At 47.9% G+C, this 26,290-nt stretch overlaps 1 protein-coding gene across 1 annotated transcript; it reads right to left on the bottom strand.

Moving 5' to 3' along the window:
• col1a1a (collagen, type I, alpha 1a) lies at positions 1 to 23,572 on the bottom strand. The gene is made up of 51 exons (XM_080523878.1): positions 23,441 to 23,572; positions 21,670 to 21,861; positions 21,177 to 21,199; positions 20,845 to 20,880; positions 19,376 to 19,468; positions 18,280 to 18,348; positions 17,367 to 17,411; positions 16,686 to 16,739; positions 16,203 to 16,256; positions 15,614 to 15,667; positions 15,360 to 15,413; positions 15,106 to 15,159; positions 14,933 to 14,977; positions 14,498 to 14,551; positions 14,029 to 14,073; positions 13,852 to 13,905; positions 13,102 to 13,200; positions 12,879 to 12,923; positions 12,611 to 12,709; positions 12,311 to 12,364; positions 11,908 to 12,015; positions 11,237 to 11,290; positions 10,932 to 11,030; positions 10,772 to 10,825; positions 10,483 to 10,581; positions 9,961 to 10,014; positions 9,589 to 9,642; positions 9,397 to 9,450; positions 9,190 to 9,243; positions 8,958 to 9,002; positions 8,402 to 8,500; positions 8,128 to 8,235; positions 7,745 to 7,852; positions 7,277 to 7,330; positions 7,052 to 7,105; positions 6,650 to 6,757; positions 6,478 to 6,531; positions 6,277 to 6,330; positions 5,972 to 6,133; positions 5,749 to 5,856; positions 5,079 to 5,186; positions 4,856 to 4,909; positions 4,611 to 4,718; positions 4,182 to 4,235; positions 3,901 to 4,008; positions 3,422 to 3,475; positions 3,111 to 3,218; positions 2,506 to 2,788; positions 2,115 to 2,305; positions 1,683 to 1,925; positions 1 to 1,490 (listed from the first exon to the last, which is right to left on the bottom strand). Exons 1-51 carry the CDS (start codon positions 23,520 to 23,522, stop codon positions 1,344 to 1,346), a joined length of 4,347 nt encoding a protein of 1,448 aa, XP_080380004.1. The 5' UTR covers positions 23,523 to 23,572; the 3' UTR covers positions 1 to 1,343.
• Between the last annotated feature and the right edge of the window lie 2,718 nt (positions 23,573 to 26,290).

The raw sequence follows: 26,290 nt of genomic DNA on the forward strand, positions 1-26,290 counted from the left end.
ATGCTTTATTTCAGCATTCAAAATAATTAAAAACATCTCAAATTTATTATACATATACAAAATAGGTACAGATCCTCTTGTTTTAACCCCCCAAACGTGTGCTTCTCTCTTAATTTGATGATATTTTCAATTTTTTGGTGTTCCAATTCTTTTTTTCAAAAACCCTTTCGCTAAAAAAAAAGATAAGTAAACAAAATAAAACAACAAAAAAACCTAGAACAGTGGTGGGGGAAGAGAGGTGAACTGCTGGAAGCAATCGGACAACAAACGGGGGGATTTAAAAAAACAAAAACAAAAAACTAAAACGAAACGAAACAAAAAACAACAACAACCAAAAAGTGTCAAAAAGATGTTAAAAAACAAAAACAAAACAGACTCAACAAATCCACCTGCTATAACTCTACACTCGACAGGACTGCGCGTGCATCTCAACTACTACAGTATATTAAACCTCTGGATATAGGCTCTGTGAGGTGGAAGCCAAGAGCTAGAAAAACATCCGTTTGCTACCGATGCACCAAGATAATCTGATCATTTAGCACCTGAGGTCCCGCGAGCAGGAATGGCAACAATACAATAGCACAATACCGCCCCTCCCGACAGCACGGGACCTCATAGGATTATAGCACCATCCGCTGTTATTTCCGACCATACTTGCACCGTGTAAAAAGCCCCTAACCTTAGGGGGTTCACCAGCCCCAACCTGGGGGGGTTCAATAACTCAAACACTGGGTAGTGTGGAATTCCTTTTTTTGAGGTAGCCATTAGATTAGAAGTTGAACCCATATCTACAGCTTCTTCTTCTGTTATTTTGTTGATTGTGTGACTCTTGGAAAGACAACAACGACTGCTAGACCAGGTGGGTACAACAACAAGACACTTCACTGTCAGTTTGACCATTTATTCAGCACCTGAAATTGGTACAAAGCATTTGGGTTTTTCTGTTTTTCATTGTCCTCCCGCAGTGGTAAAAAAAAAAGTCACCTCTTTCATCTGTGATGTTGGTTTCTGTTAACTCCAGGGTTGGGGGGGGGGGTGGGGGGGATTTTACACTTTACAAGTATATATTATTTTCTTGTTGCCAGTGAAACAAAATGTCTTCTAAAGTGTCCTGGTGTTGTTGGTGGTGGTGACATAGTGGTCCCAAGAACAGCTTGAATGACAACACACAACCACTGTCTTCTGAAGTGCAGTTTTAGGCAAGTGGACCATTTGAAAAAACGGCCAAATGAAACTCTAGGGTTTAAAAAAAAAAAATGCATAGAAAAAGGGTTTAGGAGATGACTGCTAGAAAAAAAACACACACATACACACACAAACAATTTCAAGTCCAGATTTCTTTTTTACAAGAAGCAGACTGGGCCAACTTCAATGCCAAATTCCTGATCAGGTGCACCAACGTCCATAGGAGCGATGTCAATGATGGGGAGGCGAGATGTTTTCGTTGTCTTGTAGTCGATGACTGTCTTGCCCCATGCTCCGGTGTGCGACTGGGAGGAGAGAAGGAGAAGAGAGGACACGGTTAGAATACATGGTTACTGCAACATTATACACTGTTACTACACCTTTATATTAGAACTAGGCCTAAGACTATGAGACAGGCAGAGAGGGTAACAGTGTTGGAACTAGGCCTCAAAACTAGACAATGTTACTGGGTTGACAGTGTTGGAACCAGGCCTCACCGTGCATCCGTCCTCGGTGACGCTGTATGTGAAGCGGCTGTTGCCCTCGGCTCTGATCTCGATCTCGTTGGATCCCTGGAGGAGCATGGCCTTCTTCAGGTTACCAGAGGCCTGGTCCATGTAGGCGATGCTGTTCTTGCAGTGGTAGGTGATGTTCTGGGATGCCTCAGTGGACATCAGACGCAGGAAGGTCAGCTGGATGTTGACATCAGCAGAGTTGGATCCCTCGCTTCCGTACTCGAACTGGTGGTGGTGATGGTGATGGTGGTGGTGGTGCGGGGAGGAGGAGGAGAGGGATGGAGGGAGAGAGAGAGAGAGAGAGAAGGAGATGGAGTTAGCATTGATGGTCTAACGTCTAATCGAAGTGAATGATTGATGTGAATGTCGAGTAATGGCGAGTAATGGCTGCTTGTTTGGGAGTTCCTGTCTCACCTGGAATCCGTCGGCCATGGCCTCTCCGAACCAAACGTGCTTCTTCTCCTTGATGTTCTTGCTGGTGTACCAGTTCTTCTGGGGGATGTCAGCCTCCATGGGGGACACGCAGGTCTCGCCAGTCTCCATGTTGCAGTAGACCTTGATGGAATCCTGAGTGCAGCCCTGGTCGGGGTCGATCCAGTACTCGCCTGGTCAGAGGAGAGAGAGAGGAGATGAGAACTGTGCCATACACTCTTTGATTTCTGCTTTGTTTTGAGGACTGCAGACTACAGACCAGAGTCTTCACGGAGGAGCCAACAGAGAATCTAGAATCTTTAAAAACAACAACAATATAACCAATAGGGGTTCTAGAACCGAACCGCAGAACTTCTTAGAAGAGCCTCCTTACCGCTCTTCCAGTCGGGGTGGCACATCTTGAGGTCTCTGCAGGTGCGGGCGGGGTTCTTCTGGGTTCCCTCGGGGCTGCGGATGTTCTCGATCTGCTGGCTCAGGCTCTTGAGGGTGGTGTCAACCTCCAGGTCGCGATCGCGCATAACATTGGCGTCGTCGGCACGGTAGCTACGGAAGGGATCGGGGGCCTTCTCCTGAGCGGGCTGGGCGATGAAGCCCATGTCGAATCCACCACCGGGGGGACCGGGGGGGCCTGGGGGTCCGGGAGGTCCAGTGGGTCCCTATGTGTGTGTGTGTGTGTGTGTGTGTGTGTGTGTGTGTGTGTGTGAAAGGTGGGGGAGGTTAAAGAGATACAAGATTAGATGTATGGTATATAAGAAGAACATAATGTATTGTGTATTGTCTGTGTTACCAGTATGTACTAGGTCCAGTATGTCCTAGCTATAGTGTGTACTAGCTATATTATGTACTAGCTATAGTATGTACTAGCTCTGGTACTGTATTGAAGCCCCCTCTGGAAGCAGGGGAGAGCATTAGAGGTGGGGTATATTAGAAGGGTGCAGTGCAGGTGCAGTGAAAGTGTCGCAACAGAGTGAGACTTACAGATGGTCCCATCTCTCCAGAGCGACCGCGGGGGCCAGGGGGTCCGATGGGTCCGGGGAGACCGCTCATACCGTCCTTACCAGCGGAGCCAGCAGATCCGGCAGGTCCCTAGTGGTAGAGAAAAGGAGAGGAGTGGGTCAGTACACCTGTAGTACAACTAAGACAAGACTGTCCGTTTAACTGTCGAACCGGGATACAGCTGGCTAGACTGAACAGCGGGAGTCGCCTGAACGGACGGTTGAGTAGGGACAGTCGTAGTAGGGACATCGGCGGTGTTGCCATGGTGACAGCAGTCATATTATGGTACTCACTCTGGGTCCAGCGGGGCCGGAAGATCCAGCGGGTCCTTGCTCTCCAGATTGTCCCTGAGAACAGACAACAACATCAGAGGTTAAGGGGCGGCAGTTAACCGGCAGTTACATTGCCTGCTATATCATAAACATCTCAAATATATATGTGTGCCATTTAGCTGACGCTTTTAACCCAAAGCAGTGAGCTCATATTATGTTCAGTATACACGGTCACCGCGGGAATCAAACCGCCAACCCTAAGCACTGTTAGCGCCATGCTCTACCAACTGAGCCACAGTGGACTGTATCCAATACCAAGTCATATATGATGACTCATACATGTCCGATACCAACGCTAAGTGGCTATATCAAGAAGACATAATGCTGTATGGTCTAAGCATCAAGTGATAGCTAGTGATAGCTCAGATGTGTGCAGATTCATATTTTTTTATAGATCTTTGCAAACACTTGGGGGGAGTACGTGGGTTAAGGCTACTCACAGACTGGCCAGGGGGTCCCTGCATGCCAGTGAATCCTCTGTGTCCCTTCATGCCTCTCTCTCCAGCCTCTCCTGCCTCTCCCTTGTCTCCACGAGCACCGACGGCTCCCTGTTTGTATGTGTGTGTGTGTGTGTGTGAGAGAGAGAGAGAGAGGACAGTGATATTCAGTACACAGTTCTCTGTAGACATTCACACAGTGGAATTGTAACGGATACAGTGTTTTATCATACACACACACACACACGCACACACACACACTCAGACAGTGATGGGATACTTACAGCAGGGCCACGAGGACCAGCAGGGCCAGCAATACCAGCGGGGCCACCGGGACCCTAGAGGAGAGAGAGAGAGAGAGGGAGGGAGAGGGAGAGAGGGAGAGAGAGAGATTAATATAATAACAATAAGGTTCTATAATCACAACAGTAAGGCATCATGTCACAGAGGCTAAAGACTAGACCGGCCTATAGCTCCAGTCGAATAGCTCCTGTCTATGGATCTCTGAGCAGTCTATAGCTGCAGTAACAGTGTAGACTGTGGTCTATAACGTCAGTAACAGTGTCGTTTGTGGTCTATAGCTCTAGTAACAATGTTGTCTATAGCTGTGGTAAACATGGTAGTCTATAGCTGCAGTAACATGGTAGTCTATGGGAGTGATGTGGTAACATGGTAGTCTATGGGAGTGATGACCGGTTGACGCAGACACTTACATGCTCTCCACGGTCACCAGACTTTCCAGCGGGTCCAACGGGGCCGGGGGCGCCAGGGGGTCCGGGGGCACCGGAAGCACCAGCGACACCAGACTCTCCACGGTCTCCCTACAGGACGGACGGAAGGGGTGGGGGGGGTCAGTGACAGACAATGGAGCGGCATAACAGTGTAGCAGTGTGTCAGTAGCCTGTGTCATGGGACAGGACAGGACAGTGTGTGTGTGTGTGTGTGTGAGCGTCTTCACCTTGGGTCCAGCGGCACCATCGCGGCCAGCAGCTCCCTCGTTACCGGGGGAACCCTGAGAGAGAGAGAGAGAGAGAGAGAGAGAGAGAGAGAGAGACACACACACACAACAGCCGTTAGGTCGGAGGTCAGAGTCAGGTCAGGTCATGTGACCTGCGTACACGGTACACCTGTGTGGGATATATATATCGGGACCGATCGAGAGGAAGGAAGCATCATCTCACCTCGCGACCAGCCTCACCAGGAGCTCCACCCAGACCAACGGGTCCCATGGGGCCGGGGGGTCCGCGCTCACCACCGGGACCACCCTGTCCCTGCTTGCCAGGCTCTCCCTATAGGTGGGAGAGGGACACACACACAGGATAGGGTTAGACACAGAGGAATACACTCAGATGCACTCTACAGGTGAATCGCTGCCTAGTCGTAGTGGACTATGATGCAGGGATGCTAGCTAGCTAGCTCTGTGGTGTGTGTGTGGTTGCTTAGAGCTGTGGGTGTGACTCATCAGCTCGGGGTTATATATATGGTTCTGTGTTCTGATGACTAATAATAATAATAATAATAATGTCATAGAGGCCATCTGAGGATTAGTTTTGATGGACCTAGCATTGCAGAAGTTGTCCGCCATCTTGTGAAGAGGCTGTGTTGACTAGAGCAGTGTGAGGGTTGGGAAACACTGGACTAGAGAATGTGTCGCTGTGGTGCAGTTCTGACCCCTGACTGGGGAATGAGAGCCAGTACTGCCTAAGCCTATACTACATATGAATGACAGTAGCAACGCTAGCTAACCCCAGTTCAGCTACCGGTACCAAGACAGTAGCAACGCTAGCTAACCCAGCGTAGCTACCAGTAACCAACATCAGCGCCAGCCAGCCAGACGTGGCAGATACTTACAGATGTTCCGGGAAGGCCGGGGAAACCACGCTCTCCTCTCTGTCCGGGCAGACCGACAATACCGCGCTGTCCAGCAATACCTGAGGGGCCAGAGATACCAGAGGGTCCCTGTAGGGGGAGGCAGAGAGCACACACAGGTCAGTGATATGGCCCTGACCACGGAAGGGATCTCTAGGAAGGGGGACAGGGTGAAGTGTCTTTCTTGACAGTGGGGGGGACTTACGGAGGGTCCATCTCCACCGGGCTGTCCCTTCTCTCCCTGGGAACCAGGGGGTCCGGCAGCTCCGAGCTCACCAGGGCGACCGGCGGGTCCAGTCTCTCCACGGTTACCCTTCTGACCCTCCTTACCGGCGGGTCCGGGGCCTCCAGCGGGTCCGTTGTTGCCCTGCAGAGAAGAGGGAGAGGTGTGGGGTTAGAGAGTGTGTGGGTGTGTGTGTGTGTGTGGGTGTAGGTACTGTATGTGTGCATGTGTCTGTTTTTCGGTAATGTTAGTTCCGATCAGTTCAGAGACGGTTCTGTGGTACTTACAGATGGGCCGGGGGCTCCAACTCTACCAGCAGCACCAGGGAATCCAGTAGCACCCTGCCCAGAGAGAGAGAGAGAGAGAGAGAGAGAGACACACACAGGGGTCAATATAAATGTGACTTGTTGATGTTGACATGTGACTGTGTGAAGCCTCCAGGTGCCTGGTCAGCCATGGTGAGAGCTGGGGGACAGAGGGGTACTCACAGGGGGTCCAGCAGCTCCGCGAGCTCCCTTAGCACCAGTGTTTCCAGCGGGTCCCTGTGTGAACACAACAGCAGTGCTTCAGTCAGACACACAGGCAGACAGACAGAGAGACAGGCCGATATATGGGTATGTGATGCGAGTGTCGTCACGGTGACCGGCCCGAGTGTGGTACCTGAGGTCCGGGGGCGCCAGTGGGTCCACCGGCACCGGGGGCACCAGCGTCTCCCTTGGCTCCGTTATCTCCAGCCTCTCCCTTAGCACCAGCCTGGCCATCAGCGCCCTGAGAGAGAGAAGGAGGGAAGAGAGGAGAGGAAGAGGAAAGAAGAGAGTGAATGGAGATATTGACTATTGGATGCCTGAGATCGCTAGGTTTACTGATGGATCGATTTGTTCAAAACCAAATTAAATGAAATTAAATTGTGTTTATGGTGTTGAATGAAATCAAATCACTGGCTAAAACAGATACTGGATTATCATTGGTAGATTGAGTCAGACTGATTTCTCAGACTTATCACAGATTGATTTCTGTGTGAATGGAGGACAGCAGGCGAAGAAGAGGTGTGTGTTGACTTACGGGAGGTCCAGCGAATCCAGCGGGTCCGGGGGCACCAGACTCACCACGCTCACCCTAGATGGAGAAGGGCAGGAGGGGGGGAGAAGGGTAGAGGGTCAGACTCTGAATCAGAATCACAACAACAGATTGCAGAGAGAACCAGGATGATCAGTAGTGAACCATCTGAGAGATGTTCAGTATGGGACATGGGTGTCCTGACAGGGGGGGGGGGGGTGAGGTACTCACAGGGGCTCCACGGGCACCAGTGGGTCCAACAGCTCCAGCAGGGCCACCCTCTCCCTGGGCATCACAGAGAGAGAAGAGAGAGAGAGAGAGAGAGAGAGAGAGAGAGAGAGAGAGAGAGAGAGAGAGAGAGAGAGAGAGAGAGAGAGAGAGAGAGAGAGAGAGAGAGAGGACGCACACACACACAACGTTAGATGATACAGTCTCATAGGAGGCCATCTTGGAAGCTCCAGTATTTCACCTGCTACTGTCTAAATCCACACTCATAGTTGCATTAGAATATCATCTGTATTATATGATCCATATTATCATCAGTATTATTATTATTATTATAATCTATATAGTATCCATATGGATGGGATATTGATTAGCCACATGATCCTCTAGTCAGTAGCTACTGTGTAGGTACAGGACCCCTGTATCTGTGTTTCTCATACGATGCTGAACGGGTCAGTAAGTGAGGAGACCCACCTTGTCACCGGGAGAACCACCGGGGCCGGGGGGTCCGATTGGGCCAGTCATACCACGGATACCATCCTTACCGCCGGCACCATCAGCACCCTTGCCTCCTTGGTCACCCTGGGAAACGGAGCAGGCAGGAAGTGGATTAGTAACGGGAGAATCCATAGTGGGCATGATATAGCATAGCGTAGCACGCAATAACATAACATAGTATAGAATAGCCTAGCATAGCGTAGCATACAATAACATAACATAGTATAGCATAGCATAGTATACAGTAAAATAACATAGTATAGATTAGCATAGCATAGCGTAGCATGGAATAAATAACATAGTATAGCGTGGCAATAGAGGTTGGCATAGGTATATGGAGGCGTTTCCCCAGTACTCACTCTGTCTCCCTTGAGTCCGGGAAGACCTCCTGCACCGCGCTCACCGGGCATACCCTGCAGACCGGGGGGTCCCTGGGCTCCAGTGGCACCACCCAGACCAGCCTCTCCCTGGGGGAGGAGAGAGGTGAGGGTAGGAGGGGGAGAGAGAGAGAGAGAGGAAGAGAGGATTGTCAGTTCATGTGAGATGGGTGAGATTAGATAAAACTACTATAAACTATAATGTCAACAAAAGGCCAGTTAGACAGGTGGTCTGTGGTGCAAACCGGGCCTTTACCTTAGCACCATCCTGACCAGCGGAGCCAGGAGAACCACGGGCGCCGGCGGGGCCAGCGACACCGGGGGCACCACGCTCACCGGGGAAACCTCTGTCACCCTGGGTAGAGGAGGAGAGGAGAGGAGGAGAGGAGAGGAGAGGAGGAGAGGAGGAGAGAGGCCGTCAGCTGTGGGTCTTAACATCACATATGGTATGGTAGACGAGGGATGTAAAGGATAATAATGTCGTTAGCATGGGTGCTACGCTGTGTCTGCTTCAGTGCTAATGTCGTTAGCGTGGGTGCTACGCAGTCTCTGCTTCAGTGCTGATGTCGTTAGCGTGGGTGCTAGTCTGTGTCTGCTTCAGTGCTGATGTCGTTAGCATGGGTGCTACGCTGTGTCTGCTTCAGTGCTGATGTCGTTAGCATGGGTGCTACGCTGTGTCTGCTTCAGTGCTAATGTCATTTAGCCTACGTTGTAGATGTTGTCTTGATTGTTTGAGGTGTTTGTTGACTGGCTGCTGAATCAATCTGGCAACACGGCAGGAAGTGACATCACGGATCTGTAATCATACTCACTCTGGATCCAGCGGGGCCATTGGCTCCACCCTCACCAGCCAGACCCTAGAGAGAGAGAGAGAGAGAGAGGGGGGGTGGAATAGAGGGAGAGAGAGGGGGAGGGAGAGGGAGGGAGAGAGAGAGGGGTGGGGGATAGCGTTGAGACCTTGTTTAGAATTCATTCACCTGACGCTGTATGGAATAAATCCGTGTGAGATCTGAGCGGTCACAAGATGGCGGCTTCTGTTCTTACCTGCTCACCAGGCTTGCCAGTCTCACCAAGAGATCCCTGGGGTCCGGGCAGACCCTGTTATGGACAGATAGAAGAGAGGGGGAGAGAGAGAAAGAGGGAAGAGAAGAGAGAGAGAGAGGGAGGTGAGACAACGGCTTGAGGTCCTGAAGACAGAGAAGGTCCATGATTGGTCCTTAGTCGAGATTTTCCCATGGTTCATTGCCCTACCTGGAAACCGGGGGGTCCTGCGGCTCCCTGCTCGCCTCTCTCTCCGGAAGGTCCCTGAGGGGGGAGGACAGGAGATGTTACCCAATGTATGTCTTATTTTTGTTATTTATTTCAATGAAATACATTTCTAGGATAGTGAGAGGAAAAGAGAAGCATGGTGAGATGCCGGGGGGCGGGCGGTAGTGTACTTACAGCGGGGCCGGGGACACCAGGAGCACCAAGATCACCATCCTTGCCAGGTGCACCCTGGGAATGAACAAAAAGGGTTTTGTGTTTTAGAAACAAAACAAGAAAACACAGGCAGATAGAAGGCATCAAAACACTGGCCCTCAGAGCCCAACCCAATGTGAAGAAAACTGCAGGTTCAGTTTAAGTACATAATATGTCTAGTGAATAGTTTAAGTGGCAAACCCCTTTTTATTTTTTTTAAGAGGCTGCAAATATATACGTTGCCATATGTGAAATATTGTTTGCAAAATTATGGCCTTATTACGTTGTTGTTTTAAGCACAGAATCATCATTTCAGCGTGGACAGTGAGCTTTGTGACTAAGGTAGCTACTTACACCAGCGCCAGTGGGTCCGAGGACTCCTCTCTCGCCAGGCTTTCCACCCTCACCCTGCAGGGACACAGAAACAACCATCAGGTCAGTCACACGGTCAGGAGATCAGTTTAGATTAGATTCGATTAGATTCGATTAGATTTTATTGTCATTGCACAAGTTCTGAGACAACAAAATGTAGTTTGACATCTAACCTGATGTGGACATAGTGGCATAGTGCAATATATGTGATATGCATGGTATTACAGTATAAGGTATTACAGTGAGTATAAATAAATGAATATAAAAGTGTGATGAAAATCAATATGATATCTACAGTTATGATGTACAGAACAAGAGCAATAGGTCTTGAGGTATGTAGCATATGTATATGCAGATGCTTAATTAAGAGACCAATATAATATAATAAGATCCCTGAATCTCTCGTCTCTTTGGATCTGCTGAATGGGTCAGTCAGGACCAGAGCCGTGTGTAGGATGGGTCAGTCAGAACCAGAGCTGTGTGTAGGAGAGGTGGGGGACTCACAGCGGCTCCCTTGGGTCCGGGGAATCCCATGACTCCGGGCTGGCCTCTGGCTCCAAGAGGGCCAGGGGGTCCGGGGCGACCATCTTGTCCAGCGTTACCCTGTGACAGGAGAGGAGGGCAGGAGGAGGGGGGAGGAGAGGAGAGGGGAGGAGGAGGAGAGGAGAGGAGAGGAGAGGAGAGGAGAGGAGAGGAGTAGAGGGTCAGTGACTGGGTAAACCATCTATCTTTGTGTGTGTGTGTGTGTGTGTGTGTGTGTGTGTGTGTGTGCGTGTGTGTGTGTGGTACTCACAACGGCGCCAGTCTTGCCATCGGGACCAGGGCTGCCAGGGCTACCAGTCATTCCCTAGAGGGAGAGGGCACAGAGGAGAGGGCAAAGTGTCAAGGGCAATGCCAAACAGGCATACAGACAGACAGACAGACAGACAGACAGACAGGAACTCTCAACTCACCTTGGATCCGGGCATACCACCCTCGCCATTGCGACCAGGCTCGCCAGTGGAACCCTTGCCTCCAACAGCTCCGGGGCCACCACGCTCACCAGTGGCTCCCTAGGGTGGAGAGAGGGAGGGGGAGAGGGAAGGGGGTAAGGGGAGAGAGGGGGGAGAGAGAGAGTTATTATCACATATGAATTATTCACGTGTTGTCTCTTTTTTTCTAAAGTAGCATAATGTCTGCAGGCGGGGAGGACAGTTCCAACTGTGTGTGTGTGTGTGTGTGTGTGAGAGAGTGTGTGTGTGTGTGTGTGTGCACTCACCTTGGGGCCAGCAGAACCATCAGCACCAGGGAAACCACGGCTACCAGGGGCACCCTGTAGGGGGAGACAAACACCGGTTAGTACCACAACACTAGTGGTCGGTACCATCACATCACTGGTCAGCACCACAACATGAACCCCTGCAGCACTACTGCCCTCTGGTGGAGAGAGACGGTGCAACACCAGAGAGTGGGCTAAGGGAGAGAGTCCAATTCAGCCATGGTGGAGGTCATTAGATGACTAGCTAGCTAGCTAATATTGGGCTCAACAGAGCTAAGCATTCGTAATCTCTCCCAGAATGTGATTATCTGATCACAACAGGTCATGTTGGTGTTTTAACACAGTTAAACTGGTCATGTTGGTCTTTTAACACAGTTTATCCGAAAACAAAATGGAGGGATGGGAGGAGGTTTGAGAGAGGGATGAGAGGAGGTTTGAGAGAGAGGGATGAGAGCGCTGACAGAGAGCATGACATAAGGAGAACTACTGTGAACAGGGATAGAGGGACGGTGAAACTGAGAACTTTAGAACTGTAGAACTACAACTGAACCAGTTTGTATTGGGAGATGTAGTCCTAGTGTAAGAGAGAGAGAGCCATTATAAAGCTCTACAGGGAAAGAGAGGGATGGGGGATGGAGGAGAGGGAGAGAGAGAGAGACAGGGACACTTACGCGCTCGCCAGGGGCTCCACGAGCACCACCACCTCCGACCTCTCCGCGGGCTCCTCTCTTGCCCTCCTCACCAGCGGAGCCGGGGGGTCCCTGAACTCCAGCGGGACCCTGAGAGAGACAACATGGAGGTCAGAGGTCAGGGTGCACTGTCATGTTGTACTCAGAGGACGATCATTGAACAATCTGACTTGCTGGACCAAACGGAGAGAGGATGTGTGTGTGTGTGTGTGTGTGTGTGTGTGTTTATGTGTGTGTGCTGCTAAAACCGGTGTTCTGACCATGCGGTTCACTAGCAGTCATGTGTTGAGTGAATAGTGAACACGCATGTTCTGAACATGATCTTTATGGTAGCGTGCATGGTCCGTGTTTGGTCAGCGGAGAGACGGAGAGGACGTGTACTTACGGCCTCTCCCTTGGCACCAGACTCTCCCTTGGATCCAGGAGAACCGACCTCACCCTGTTGTCAACAGAGAGAGAAAACAAAACGTTTCAATAACATCAATAACGTCATCAGATATCAGATATCACCACACACCAGCTCAACAATCCATCCAGCCTCATTCTGACCCAGTCATTTCTGGGTCAATGTTACCAACTAACTGTTATATTATAAAGATGAAAGTTTCAAGGCTCAAACTCTATGAGCAGTGCAGAGAGAGAGAGAGAGAGAGAGAGAGAGAGAGAGAGAGAGAGGTGTACTCACAGTGTTTCCCTTGGGTCCGGGGGCACCACCAGCTCCCTGGGGTCCAGATGGGCCACGGGGTCCGGGGAAGCCAGGGGCTCCAGCAATACCAGCAGCACCCTACAGGGGGCGGCAGAGACACAGCTGAGTATCATCACACATCCACCAGTAATGTCTGGAATGGTAGAATCAGGGTGAATGGGCAAAAGTGTGTGTTATTGTTGTAGGTGTGTGTGTGTGTGTGTGTGTGTGTGGGGGGGGGTTGTGGGGGGTGGTTGTTGGTACTTACAGGGGCGCCCTTGGCTCCGGAGTTTCCATCAGCTCCGTTGTTGCCCTGGAGACAGGAGAGACATGAAGGTTAGGGAGAAGTTTCTCAGAGCAGGTTCAGTGTGTGTGTACTAGGTAACAACCAACCCTATATCAGGTTCCTGTATCTATTTCTGAGTTCTAGAGGCTTTTGAGTTCTAGAGGGTCCTGAGTTCTAGTTCTGAGTTCTAGAGGGTTCTACTCACAGCGGGTCCAGCAGCACCAGCGGGTCCGGCGTTACCAGCCTCTCCACGGGCTCCAGCGGGTCCCTCGGGTCCACGGGCTCCCTGAGCTCCACCCTCTCCCTGGGGGGCACACACACACACACACACACAGAGTTAGAGATATGTGAGATATCCGTTTATTGTGAAGGTTAAAAAAAACCTGACTTTGTGGAGTCATATCAGCCACTTCACATGACCCCCGTGTGACCCTGCAGCAGGAGTCATAGAGAGGTCATATGACATCACACAGCCTCAATGGAGGAGAGTGACTGGAGGTCCTTGATGTCAAAACAAATAGGCCAAAACCTGCCTGATCCACTTGGAAAACAAGATGCAGGGTATAATGTGATGTTATGAAATTGGCCTTTATGTTTTGGCAAAGAAGGGTCACATCCACTCTACATCCCCCCTATACAGATCACTATATAATCCAGAATGATGAATGATCTATCCATCCAAGTCATCGCAAGAAAAAGTAATCTAAAAAAGTAATCTATGCTCTGGCCATTAATCAAGCCAGTACAAACAGACTTGTGTGTTCACACCTGTGTCAAACACGATAATCTGTTTTCACTGGCAGACAAACTGCTGTCACAGTACATCTCTGTAATCAGCGTGATGGAAAGTGAGTCTGCAGTCTGCTTCATCTATGGTCCGAAGTCACCGGGGAACAGGTGGGGTTGGACAGGTGGGGTAGACAGGTGGGGTAGACAGGTGTCAGGTGAGGCTTACCTTAGAACCGGGGCCGCCGGGGAAGCCAGGGGGACCAGCAGGTCCAGTGGGGCCCTAGAATATGAGAGAGAGAGAGAGTCAATAACGAGTTCATCCTCAAGATGTTTTGTTTTGTCTTAGAGTTTTTGCCTACGTGTGTGCAGGGTGGGTTTGGGTTTGTCAGCGGTCAGTACTCACAGGGGGTCCACCAGCACCAGCAGCACCATCGTTACCACGAGCACCCTGCAGGAGAGAGAGAGAGAGAGACAACTGGGTCAGAACCTGGGTCAGAACTTGATAAGCTAGCCGTTGACAAGTTATCTATTGATAAGCTAGCCTTTGATAAGCTAGCCATTGATAACTATCTATTGATAGGCTAGCCACTGATAAGCTAGTCATTGATAAGCTATGTAGTGATAAGCTAGCCTCTGATAAGCTATGTATTGATAAGCTAGCCACTGATAAGCTAGCCATTGATAAGCTAGTCAGTGATAAGTTATCTATTGATAAGCTAGCCATGTTGACATCTGATATAGTATAGCATATGGTACTAGAGCAATGGGGTGACTGTGAAGCTACTGGTATAGGGTATTGGTCTGTGTATGCTTCTGTAGTTGGGTGAGTGATTTTGGTGTGTGTGTATATGTGTGTGTGGGAGGGTACTTACAGCAGCTCCGTTGGGGCCGGCACGACCTCTCTCACCGGGCAGACCACGGGGTCCCTAAAGAAGAGAGAGAGGGAGGGAGAGATGGAGGGAGGGAGAGAGAGAGAGAATGTCAGTTCACATAGAGCTAGTGTTCTGCAACATGCTACAACATGCTCATCACTGTCTCTGCACAGCGCACAGCTGTTCACCTCCATGTCTTCGCACGACTTCATTAATACAATGCTGATGTCCAAATGATCTACCTCAAATGATCTACCTCAAATGATCTACCTCAAATGATCTACTTCTCCATAGAGAATGAGTGAATAGGGTGAGATGAACTACTGTATATGTAGACTATGCCATCACTTCATGTGTGTGAGACTCTCAAAAGTCTTCAGTCAGTTGGTTAACAAACAAACAAACAAACAAAATGGAGTCTGCTGAGTCAGTTACCATGGCGCCGGGGGTACCGTTCTCTCCGGGGGCTCCACCCTCTCCCTGTGGACAGACAGACAGACAGACAGGTCAGGGAATGGTGTGAGCGGACAAGAAAGAGAGGAAGAAGGTGGGATATGTGTTTGAGGAGGAGGAGGAGGAGAGATGATGGAGGGGGGGTAGGGTCTCACCTTAGGTCCAGCAGGGCCACCATCTCCCTTAGCTCCATCAAGACCGCTGAATCCCTGGAGGAGGAGAAAGAGAGGGATGGAGAGAAAGAGAGGGATGGAGAGAAAGAGAGAGAGAGAGAGAGAGAGAGAAAGAGGGGACATGGTTAGAAGTTGTTTATTTCTGCTGATGATAACCTACCCTCTGGGTATCAATAACGTATTAATAAAGTTTATTCAAAATGGAAGTTGGGTCGTTCGGAGGGGTGAAGACTCACTCTGTGTCCCTTGATGCCGGGAAGGCCGGGGGTTCCTGGGAATCCACGAGCTCCCTGGAGAGAGAGAGGAAGAGATGGAGAGAGAGAGAGAGAGAGAGGAGGGAGAGAGAGAGAGAGAGACAAAAATATACATGTTATCAATACAGCTTATGGTTGAGTGTCATAGCTTTCCATAGCTGAGCATAAGACCGGTGTGGCACACCAGAGTGACATAAGGTAGATAAGGGTGAGATAAGGGAGACATTGTGACTCACCTGTGGGCCGTTGGCTCCGCGCTCACCTCCGCGACCGGGCTTGCCAGACTCACCCTGGATGGAGGGAAGGAGGGAGGGGAGAGGGAGAGAGAGATCGAGAGAGAGAGAGAGAGGAACACACAAAGTGAGAAAAGGTCATAACGGAGGGCAGGTTGGTTCCTGGCTGGCTAATCACGTTTGAGAAATTCAAACATTTCTGAACTAAGACGAAACATGACCCGGGACTTAACCCACATGTACGCTATGTAACTATGAGTCACCAGATGTGGCTATGGACCAGATGGTCTGAGGCTATGAGAGTGAGTCAGACAGTGGAAACCCTGAGTAGAAGGAAAATGTTAGCAATATAAAGGAGCATGGACTACACTCAGATCTAACTGTGTGTGTGTGTGTGTGTGTGTGTGTGTGTCATGTCTGACCACTAACTGACGTAATTGTAGCTTTGACAGTAGATTCTAGGGCTGACTGCCAGCGACCTGTGGCTTGAGGGGCCGTCCCGAGCCTTCCAGTCATTCCCTTGGCTACGTAGACTATGGATTGTGTGTGTGTGTGTGTGTGTGTGTGTGTGTGTGTGTGTGTGATCACTTACATCTTCTCCGTTCTTGCCAGGAGCACCAGCAGCACCACGGGGACCCATGGGACCCTGAAGAAGACAAAATACTGGGTTAGAGGGAGTGTGTGTGTGTGTGTGTGTGTGTCAGAGTGTGTGTGTGTGTGTGTGAGAGAGAGAATGTGTGTATGGGTGTGGGGGGGGGGGGATGGGGGGGGGTGTGTATGACCCAAATTAGTGACCTTAGTGAACTTTAATTGACCCCATTCCACACATCAAACTGGGTGGGGGAAGGTGCAGGGTTATTCAGCAGGCAGTGATTTGATATGGAGCTAGAGGGTTGGGTTCCAGCAAGATGCCATTACATGGTACAAGTCTATTGGTATTGTCTTGCCCTCTGCATTGCACCCGCCTCTGTAGAAGTTGGTGCAGGATTAATCTCAAATAGTGTGTATGTGTGTGTGACATGGTGGTGGTGGGGGGGGGGTGTAGATTTCTAGAAAGATCCATTGGTATACTTACGGAAGCACCAGCCTCACCAGGCTCGCCAGGGGGGCCAGTGAAACCCTGAGGTCCCTGTAGGGGGCGACAGAGAGACATGGTCAGACTACTTCTAATACTGGCTAATAACACTACATCTCCTACCTGCTAACAACACCATTATTGTGGGAAAATGCGACCTATGGATCAGATACTGCACACTAAATTTAACAAAATAATGTAGATGCTATTATATATAAATAACATACATTCTACTTTTTATCACTTCGATTGACTAACTGCCACAACATGAACAGATTAATTTTCATAATAGATGCTGAAAATCAATACATAACCTGAATGTAACAACCTAAACTTCATTTGACTTCAAGTCCCATCATGCAACAGTCCTGATATCTGACCTCTGTCTAACCTCTGCTTGCAAGTCAGTTTTCCCACAAGCCACCTGTCACTCAGACAGTTAATCACAAAGCAAAGAGAGGAGAAAAGAGAGAGAGGGAGAAGAGATGAGAGAGAGGGAAAGAGAGGAGAGAGGGGATGAGTTCGAGAGAGAGAGAGAGGGGAAGAGGGAGAGGGAGAAGAGAGAGAGGGAGAAGGAAGAGACAAGGAGAAGAGAGAGAAGAGAAGAGAAGAGAGAAAAGATAGAGAGAGAAGAGAGGAGAGAGACAGAAAAGAGAAGAGAGGAGAGGAGATAATACTCACGCTAGCACCAGGGGGTCCAGGGGAGCCACGGGGTCCCATGGGGCCCTGTCAATCAAACACAGGAGAGGAGGAGTCAATACACTGATAATCAACCAATCACATCCTTGCTTTAATTAGTTGGATCCTCATTGGCTGACTGTTACATAGTTAATATTTTAGCAGCAGCTAGTATTGTTTTTCTGAGGTCCACATGGAGACAGAAACTAGGGATGTATTCCACATCCACACTAGTACGTATATAGTGTCACAAGGACTGAACCAGTTTGTGTGGACAGGTGATCATAGGCACAGTTGAGTAGACATGAGTCCAGAGTCCCACATAGGGTCACAAACACAGTACTGAGTGTATCCCCTATCGTGGTGTATAATAGTAGGTAATAGTTATCAGGGGAGGCTGGTGGAGGTAGAAATCGGGAGTACAGGCTTGTGTGTAGTGAGCTCATGATACCATTCCCCATTCCGTTCCATGCATTACAAAGAGCCGGTCCTCCGATTGCTACCTCCACCAGCCTCATCTGAGTAGAATAAATCCTTTGGTTCCATAGGGATTCAGAGTTGCGCTTAGGAGAGTGTGAGGTACTGAATGCTGCAGATAGATGTTCACAATAGTTGTTGCTAAAATGTCAAAGTAGTATGTAGTATGGGTCAAGGTTTTCTACCTGTGTGGTCTATGTAGAAACCTCTACCTACCTAGAGATGCTGTAATCATGAGATGACAAGGTAAAGGTGCTGGTGTCAGTATGTGTGTTGGGACATTACATGTCAATATCAACCATGTTGACTGTCATCAGTGACAGGTAGGTAGCTATCGTCAACAACATTGTGAAGAACTCTCTTCTTTGCCAAGCTCTCAGAAGCAGTGTTATTTGCTGTGTGTGTGTGTGTGTGTGTGTGTGTGTGTGTGTGTCCATACCATTGGGCCGGGCACGCTCATGCCAGGTGACTTGTCATCAAAACCACCAGACATCTGGGGGGAGAAGTTCTGTGGAGAGAAAAGAAAGAAAACCGTAGGTAAGTACAAGGAAACCATGACAACCTCTCAGACCACATGCTCTCCCTTCTGCCCAGCTCTCGCTATAGTGCCACCTGATGGCTGAGGGCTTTATCATTGGACATACAGGTCTAGGTCTCAGGTAGGACAGAGCTCTCTACCCGTATCTCTCTCCTACCAGGTTGCTGTCCTCTCCCCTGGTGCTGAAACACTGACTGCATGCTAACCAGGATAGCTTAGCATCATAGTGAAACAATGTCTGAATGCTAACCAAGATAGCCTAGCATCAGAGCTCATGTGCTTCTGTCTGTGCTGCTAGCTGTGCTTTGAAGGTCACTCCTAATGATTTGGAGACCATTAATATGGCTATACTTTACTATCCTGTTATACCCAACACTGTCAACTGAAGGTTATCCAGGTTATATGCAGCTCAGTGAGGTTGAGCTGTGAGACATTGTGAAGGGGTATGTTTTATTGTTGTTATTGATATCTCGGTCTTTGCTACTTCCACCTTCCTGTCCTTATCAGACATCCAGGACCCGTGAGTCTAACCTTTTGACCTTTTGACTCTTTAACCTGGGAACTGACTCTAGATCAGTGCTTGGAGGGTAGGGTACATTCCATAGGGATGCTCACTGATCCAAGGTCAGCTGTCCCACTCCAACCCCTGACAATTCTTATCTAGGTAGAAGCTGACCCCAGAACTATGCTAAGGGGTCAAACAACCCTCTCAACCTCTAGGCCTGAGATACACACTGATCTAGTGTCATCTTAATCATCTTATTATCTCCCTACATCCAACATCTAAACATTTAATAGCCACATATCCATGATTAAAACTGACCCCAGAACAGCGTTCAGTCAGACAGTCAGACATCCCTCTAGGCTGGCCCGCAGATACACACACTGACCTAGGATCAGTTCCCCCTATACCCAACTCCTAAGCCTCCTAACCTTCAGACCCAGGTCCTAACTGACTCACTCCGGGACAGTGTTTAGAAGTGACTGAGATACTTACTCCGCCGAGGCCGGGGACACCAGGGGCGCCTGGGGGTCCGGGGAGGCCGGGCTGGCCGGGGATACCATCGTTTCCAGGGAGACCGGGAAGACCCTGCAGCAGAGACAAGATGGGAGAAGAACCAGTCAGACATTTTGTCTTTTATCACCTCATCCTTTGGTTACAGTTGACACATTGAGATAGAAGAGAGACCAGTTCAAGACAGCAGGTGAGCCGTTAAGAGACAAGGTGGAGTGCTGTAAGAAGCTGCTGCTAGCTCCCAGGTATCACTACTGACTGAGGCCAGGAGGTTGGCCTGAACATGTTGACCTGACCAGGAAAAAACTCTGGGCCAGAGTAATAGGCTATACTTAGATGGACAGGGTGAACTCCAGGCCCATAGCACAACTAAACGGGGAGAGGGAGAGTCAGAGGGGAACTACCAAGGGAAGCTAAAGCCTACAGGTAAAGGTGCATTGGTCTTACGCAACTGTAAGAACTTTGTTCATCAGTCCATCCATCTATCTTTCTTACCATCTATCCATTAATCTATCCACCCATCTATCCATGAATCTATCCCCCCATCTATCCTGCCATAATATGTACCTACACATGCTTCTGTATAAACAGATATTAGCCAATCAGAATGTCCATCCATCTACGTAATCTGATCAGGAAGAAGGTGAAGCAGTGATCTCAATAAGATGTTCCCATTGGACTATCATAATGCTGGCTATAAGGACTGTAGCCAATCAGCTGTGGCCTGTTGTACTGGGTGTCCAACATTGGTCACTAACCCTAACCCTAACCCATGACACACACAATAACACACACAGATATACACACAAAGAAAACCATTTAGCTAATTACAAGTACTAAACAACCATCTGTGAGATCACCTGATAACTATCTAAGCAATGGAAAGTGAAGAAGAAACATCCAAGTAAGAATACTGAAATAACAACAATGTCCTCCTAAATGTACCCTTCTCCATTTGGGAATCCAAAATACTCTCTGATTAACTATGAGATATACCTATGAATCACTTGCTATAATGACGACATACACCTACGTACATGTCATATCACGGAATATAAATGCAGATATTTTAAAACTGTCTCATAGTCAAACCAGCACCCAAAGCGCCATGTGAGTCTTACTAGCTAATAAAACAATCCTCGACAGTATGTACACAATGTTGACGTGACCTGCATAGAGAAATGCCAAAACAAAGAAGTCCACTACCAAATAACAACATCAGAAGACACTAGGTGTGTGTGTGTGTGTGTGTGTGTGTGTGTGTCTGTGTTGGTGTGTGTGTGTGTGTGTGTGTGTGTGTGTGTGTGTGTTACTCCAACATGCACTGGGATCAGTGGAGTTTTTGTGCAAAACTTTCAGCTACTCAGACATATCCTAACTTTGTTAGATTTGGCCAATTGGCCCTCAGTGAGCACACAGCATGGGAATGAGGAAGTGAACAGTAAACTTACTTTGTCTCCCTTGACTCCACGGTCACCCTGGGGTCCCTTAGAAGCAAAACAGTGGGATTAGGTCATGTTTGTGAATTAGGTCATTCTTTTGACTATTTGGGATTGCTACCTAGTTTGTCTCTGCTCAAATACATCATCTGGATTCAGGTTAAGCCTTCCCCAGGACTAGAAAGCACAATACATGGAGATTCATTGAGCGTTGTCTTTAGTGCAGGACAATGCTTAATCTGGGTCAAATTAACAGCATTCTCTATTATATTAACTCATGTCATCTTTATAATCGAATTCATATCGCTTGTGTATGACAGACAATAACAATAGCAAACATTTACCTCAACTTGTGGCTCCTGGAAGCCTACAATAACAACAGAAAAACAAACAGCAGATTAAAATATTGAAAAAATTGAATTATTTCACACTATTGAAAAGAAGGAATATAGTTATCATTAGATTCTGGAGGGAAAAAATGACAGCATGTTTGGACACAGGCCTCAAAGCATAAAGCAAGTGTACGACTAATGTGGGATGAGGGCCACAGACTGGACAACTATATCACAGTGTGCTTATGTGACTGTTAATATTCCACCCCATTTCGGAGGAAAAGGGGAAAAATGACTGGTTTGGTTTGGTTTGGTTTGTTGGAATAAAGATACATCCAAGTTCATTCCTTGTGGGATATTCCACTGCAAAAAATCCTCTCCAAACACTTTCAACACCTCATATTAAAAGGCGAAACCCAGTCCCTTTGAGTGAGGCATCCGAAACCTTATCGAAACATATCCGTGCGTAAAGAGCAACGTCGCGTCGGAAGGGAAATCGCCGTACCGTCGTCGGGGCAGATGGGGCAGCACTCGTCGTGGGGGATGACTGGATTGGGGCAGTCAGTGGTGTCCTCGCAGATAACCTCGTCGCACATAACGGTGCCGCTGTCGCACACGCAGATCTGGCATGGCTCGGGTTTCCACACGTCTCTATCGTTGTACACCTGGCCGTCCAACGTACAGCTGCCGCCGTTACCTGGGAGAGACGCAGAGAGGAAGAGAGAAGAGGTTAAGTTGGGAAACATCAGTTTCGTTTGAGTCTTTGAACGTTGCCCAGGTCTGTAGGCTGTATGGGCCTACGGTAGGCCTAAAACAGCTGATAGCAGACTCTGGAAAACGGAAAAAATCATGACGCAAGGTCAAGTTAGGTGTTGAAATATTCTTGTCTTATTGATGCTGACAAATAGGGCCGCTTTGTTGAAAGAAATAAAAAATGGTTTGTCTAACTAACTCTGTCTTTGCACTGACTTATCATCCATATAGTTACTGGAATTCGACTAAAAAGGCCACGTAGTCTAGAATATTCCACGTTGCCAAACTCCCATAGTTAAAGGGGAAAAGATGTCCACGTATTCTCGGCTATCCTTCAACTTCGGGAATAATTGAAAACTGTCGGCTTGGCAAAGACTCCCGTTTTTCCCTCAGTGGAAAGTTTGGGGAGCCTGCATGTGTTTTCAATTATCATTAAAAAAAAAAGTGAAAAGGGAGGGGTGTGAGATCATTCTGAGGCGGGCAGATGTTGATGGGGTTACTAATAATGGCCACATAGGGGCGCTGTAGGACCGCAGAGCGAAGAGCACATCTGTACGCCCAGATGCAACCCGAAGGATGTCTAGACAACGTGATTGCAGACATCAGAGAACTTTTTCATTTAATCGGTATTTTCTATCTGGATTATGTCACACTGTTCCTTGATTTCTTTAATAAAGCCGAGTTATAACATAGCTATATACCATATCTAGGGCCCTAGTTCAACTACTTCAAGTGATTCCACTATAGAAACCTTAGGCATGATGCTTTGTCCTTTTTATCTCTCCATGTGCAGGGCGCTGTGCGTTTCTCGCAGCAAGCAAATAAAAGACAAATACTATTTTCGGTTAAAAACTCAACTCAGTTGAGGTCAAAAACCAAGAGGTCAAATATTTTCACCGTGCAAGAACGGGCCTGTTCCTTTTCTCCTTTGGCAAACATTTGGCCTCAGGGTAGGAATTATTGTTGCAGGACCAACGCTAATCTCTCCATTGTCCCCATATTTCCAAGCTGCGTGCGTGGCCACGTATTAAGTTACATGGATAGAATGTTCCCATGATGTAGCCTATTTCATGAGTGTTTAGGCTATACTCTTCTATGCCTCAGCTTTTCCAGTATTTCCAGATGTTAAAACGTAGCTCGGGGACATCATCAGTCTCATGTGAAGGGCAGAGCCCAGGAACCTGTACCAACTCGCTCTGAAGGCGAGCGTGCAAGCGCGAGAAGGCCCACGAGCAGTGATGCGCATTCTCTCAGCTCAGGCTGCACGAGCTGCCCTTACGAAGCCCACAGGTAAACACAGCAGGTAAAACCAATACATCAACAATCAATAATCAATAACCACAGAGAAAGATTGTATGACATAATGCATCGTTCTGGTCCACAATCTCCATATCAAACCTTTTCCCTATAAAAATAAATAAAAAATCCCCTTGCGCCTCACTGCCTCCCCATAGGAATTTCGTTAGACAACAGCTTTTAGAAGCAAGAAGAACAGAGTCAACAGACTAAAAACTGTCACTTACGGTCGTCCTCGCCTTGTCCTCTTGCCAACAGCACTGTTGCGCTGAGCAACAGCGCTAACCGAATATCCACAAAGCTGAACATGTCTAAATATTAGACATGTAGACTCTTTGAGGCAAGAAGGGAAATGTTATTTTTTTTCCGTTAGACTCCAGTCATACAAGGTAGGGTCCAGGTCTTCTGTATTTCCAATCCAGACCCCTCAGAAAACACCCTACTGCCTACAGGAACTTTTTGCCCAGGCTTTTATACTCCCCCAAAGTTTTGGGGAGGTGCTGGGCGCAGCAGATAACTGTATACCAATGCTCACGTTCATGAGAAAAAGTCCCTCCTTCCATCAGTCCCTCCTTCTCAGACACGTTTTTTTTCACCTTAAACTCTCAGGAATCTTGATCTATCAGAGGAAAAAGAAATGCGAGGGTTTAGTCTAAAACCCATTGCCTATCCTGGCTTAGGCGGACGACAGGCCACTACATCTCCAAAAGGCGGTTGGCATAGACGGAGGCCCCTGATAGCGCGAACTCTCTTTCTATTTCTTTCTCTTTATCTCTTATCTGTCTCTGCAGACTATTCTGTATTGTAATTAGATCCAAAAAGACCTTAACTCGGGAAAGGGAGTCGAATTAACTTTGTGATTTAGATGTTGTGTTTCAGATAGATCGTTTTTATTTCTGTGAGGCCTTTGTTTTTGTCTTTGCGTAAAAGATGCCACATCGACCTTCAAATTGGACACGTAATTGACGATAAGCAAATGATAGACAGTAATTCACTGAGTTCGTTCTTGGCGATTGCTTCGGGTATAGTGTTACTTCTTTGTAGACTACATGGCATCATACTGGGAACTTTTGCCTACAAATGTTCGGCAAATAGCTCTTTGATCGAGGCTAGATGCTGTGCAATATTGACATCTATTTTTTTTATTTTTATATATCTTTAATTGTGTCATGTAAACATTATGTGGCTTATTTGACGAATCATATTTGGAGTAGTTTGCAGGCAGTCGAAAACAGACATTTACATTAAACAGGTATTGATATTATGGGTACAGGTATTGATATTATGTCTAATCGATAATTTCCCTAAGGGATGAAGACCAGGACTTTATTGGGCCGTATGGGCTACTGTATGTGGCGCAGTTTATGACATCGTGGACATTATGGCCATCCTGGTATAGTCTTTAGCTCATGGGCCTTTCGGTTCATAGAGATGCGCTAATATGTTGGCTGTGTTGGAAAAGGTACGTGGACGAAAAGTTCGGAAAATCGACTGACTGTTGATTGGCAGCGCTCCTCTTTTCTTGGCCTCAGCCCACTGCAGGTCGCCTGAGGAGAGAGAACCCTCAATTAGCTCCCGATGATACTAGCCTAAGAAGATATTCACGGTTCTCTCTGGGCAGGGAAACCGTTAATTCCTCTGCTTCTAGCGGGCATGTGCTCGACACGTCTGTGCATAAAGCCATACAAATGCTAACTTGTCCTAACGACAGAAACAGATGTGTATTTTCAGGGCAGAGTTCTACTTTCCAAGGCGGGGAGGGGGGAATATTTCGACAATTTGACGTTCTCAAGTTTGTTAATAGCCTAGAATAAAACACAAAAGGCAAATGGACTTTTCAATTAATGTTTTCACCAAACAGCTACCAAATAAATGACATGAAGCGTTCATCACTGAATGACGTTTAATTCCCCCAAGGCGTTGTGCTCAATAACGGCCCATTATTGCAGGTGCTATAATTACGCCCAGCATGGAGCAGACGCGCCTGTCCTATGAAACAGAGACCAAAGCCATTGGCGTCGGTTCCGTCTCTTCTCCACACCGCAGACACGTTGCAGGCTCTGAGCGGAACCGGCCAGTCCCGTCCCTTCTCTTTCCTCTCTTTCTCTCTCCTCACTTCTCAACGACTCACATGCCTTCGCATTATCCAAGAAATGCGTCTGCCTCGTTTCCCCCCCCCCCCTTTTTTTTTTTTACGAGGATGACGTTGGAATGCTCTATCTTTCAGAAAGAAAACAAAACGCCACCTCATCATTTTCAATTCTAAATCAGGTGAAAATGGGCCGCTATCAGAATGTCCTGTATTCGTTAATATTTGTCTCCGGAGTCTTTGCTAAAAGTCAGTTATAGGTCTTAAGAGATTGACTGCTTAATTTTAGGTGACACCAAACCACCCGTCTGAATATAAGGTCAAACTCACCGCAACTATGTGGTCTATGTGTCAGCATGTTGCCTTGAATTACATTCATTATAATTTTGGTATTTCCTTCTGTGAATAAAACAATCCTTTTTTCTTGAGCCTAAAACACTAGGCTATTTTAGACCTCTTGTGGTGTATGTCTATTAGTTTTTTCTGACGAAGTAACTGAACTTATGGAAATAGAAAACCCATTTGATTTCGATACCAAGAATCTTAATTGAAGACTCTACTGTTTAATGTAAATGCCAAACCAGTGTAGCCTATATGTAGGCGTCGCTACTCAATGCTTAAAACAAAAAAAAATCTGCCTGAAGCTCATACAAGTGTTTCACATAACTGGGCCGTCAATGTTGTTGATTGGCCTGGACTGCAGCCTAAATGTGTTTATTTTTCGTCCTGTAAATGTCATGTTCGACATAAATTGAGGTTAAAGCTTCAAGACAGAGGCGGTATTCTTGTTTGTTTGAATGTCCAATTTTCTACCACACAAAAAAATAAATTTAAAACTTGCAAGACCTTGCAATAAGAATGTCAAGTCCAACCGCAGAAACTGCAGAGTCGGCCTCTCCCACCCTCATTCAGTTCCTGAACACGCTATACCACAAAGGAAAGGGGCTGATGTCCAGAGGCTAAAAGGTGCTTGGGGTCAATGGTATAG

Source organism: Nansenia antarctica (genome assembly GCF_963989245.1).
Source record: "Nansenia antarctica genome assembly, chromosome: 2".
In the NCBI taxonomy this organism is placed as follows: Eukaryota; Metazoa; Chordata; class Actinopteri; order Argentiniformes; family Microstomatidae; genus Nansenia; species Nansenia antarctica.

What these genes read in the sequence shown, in the direction of transcription:
- col1a1a (XM_080523878.1), bottom strand. Translation starts at nt 23,522, where the DNA reads ATGTTCAGCTTTGTGGATATTCGGTTAGCGCTGTTGCTCAGCGCAACA. An exon ending in AGGACAAGGCGAGGACGACC is followed by an intron (nt 21,862 to 23,440) that starts GTAAGTGACAGT and finishes CGTCTCTCCCAG; the next exon opens with GTAACGGCGGCAGCTGTACG. An exon ending in ATGGTTCTGCTGGCCCCAAG is followed by an intron (nt 11,031 to 11,236) that starts GTGAGTGCACAC and finishes TCTCCACCCTAG; the next exon opens with GGAGCCACTGGTGAGCGTGG.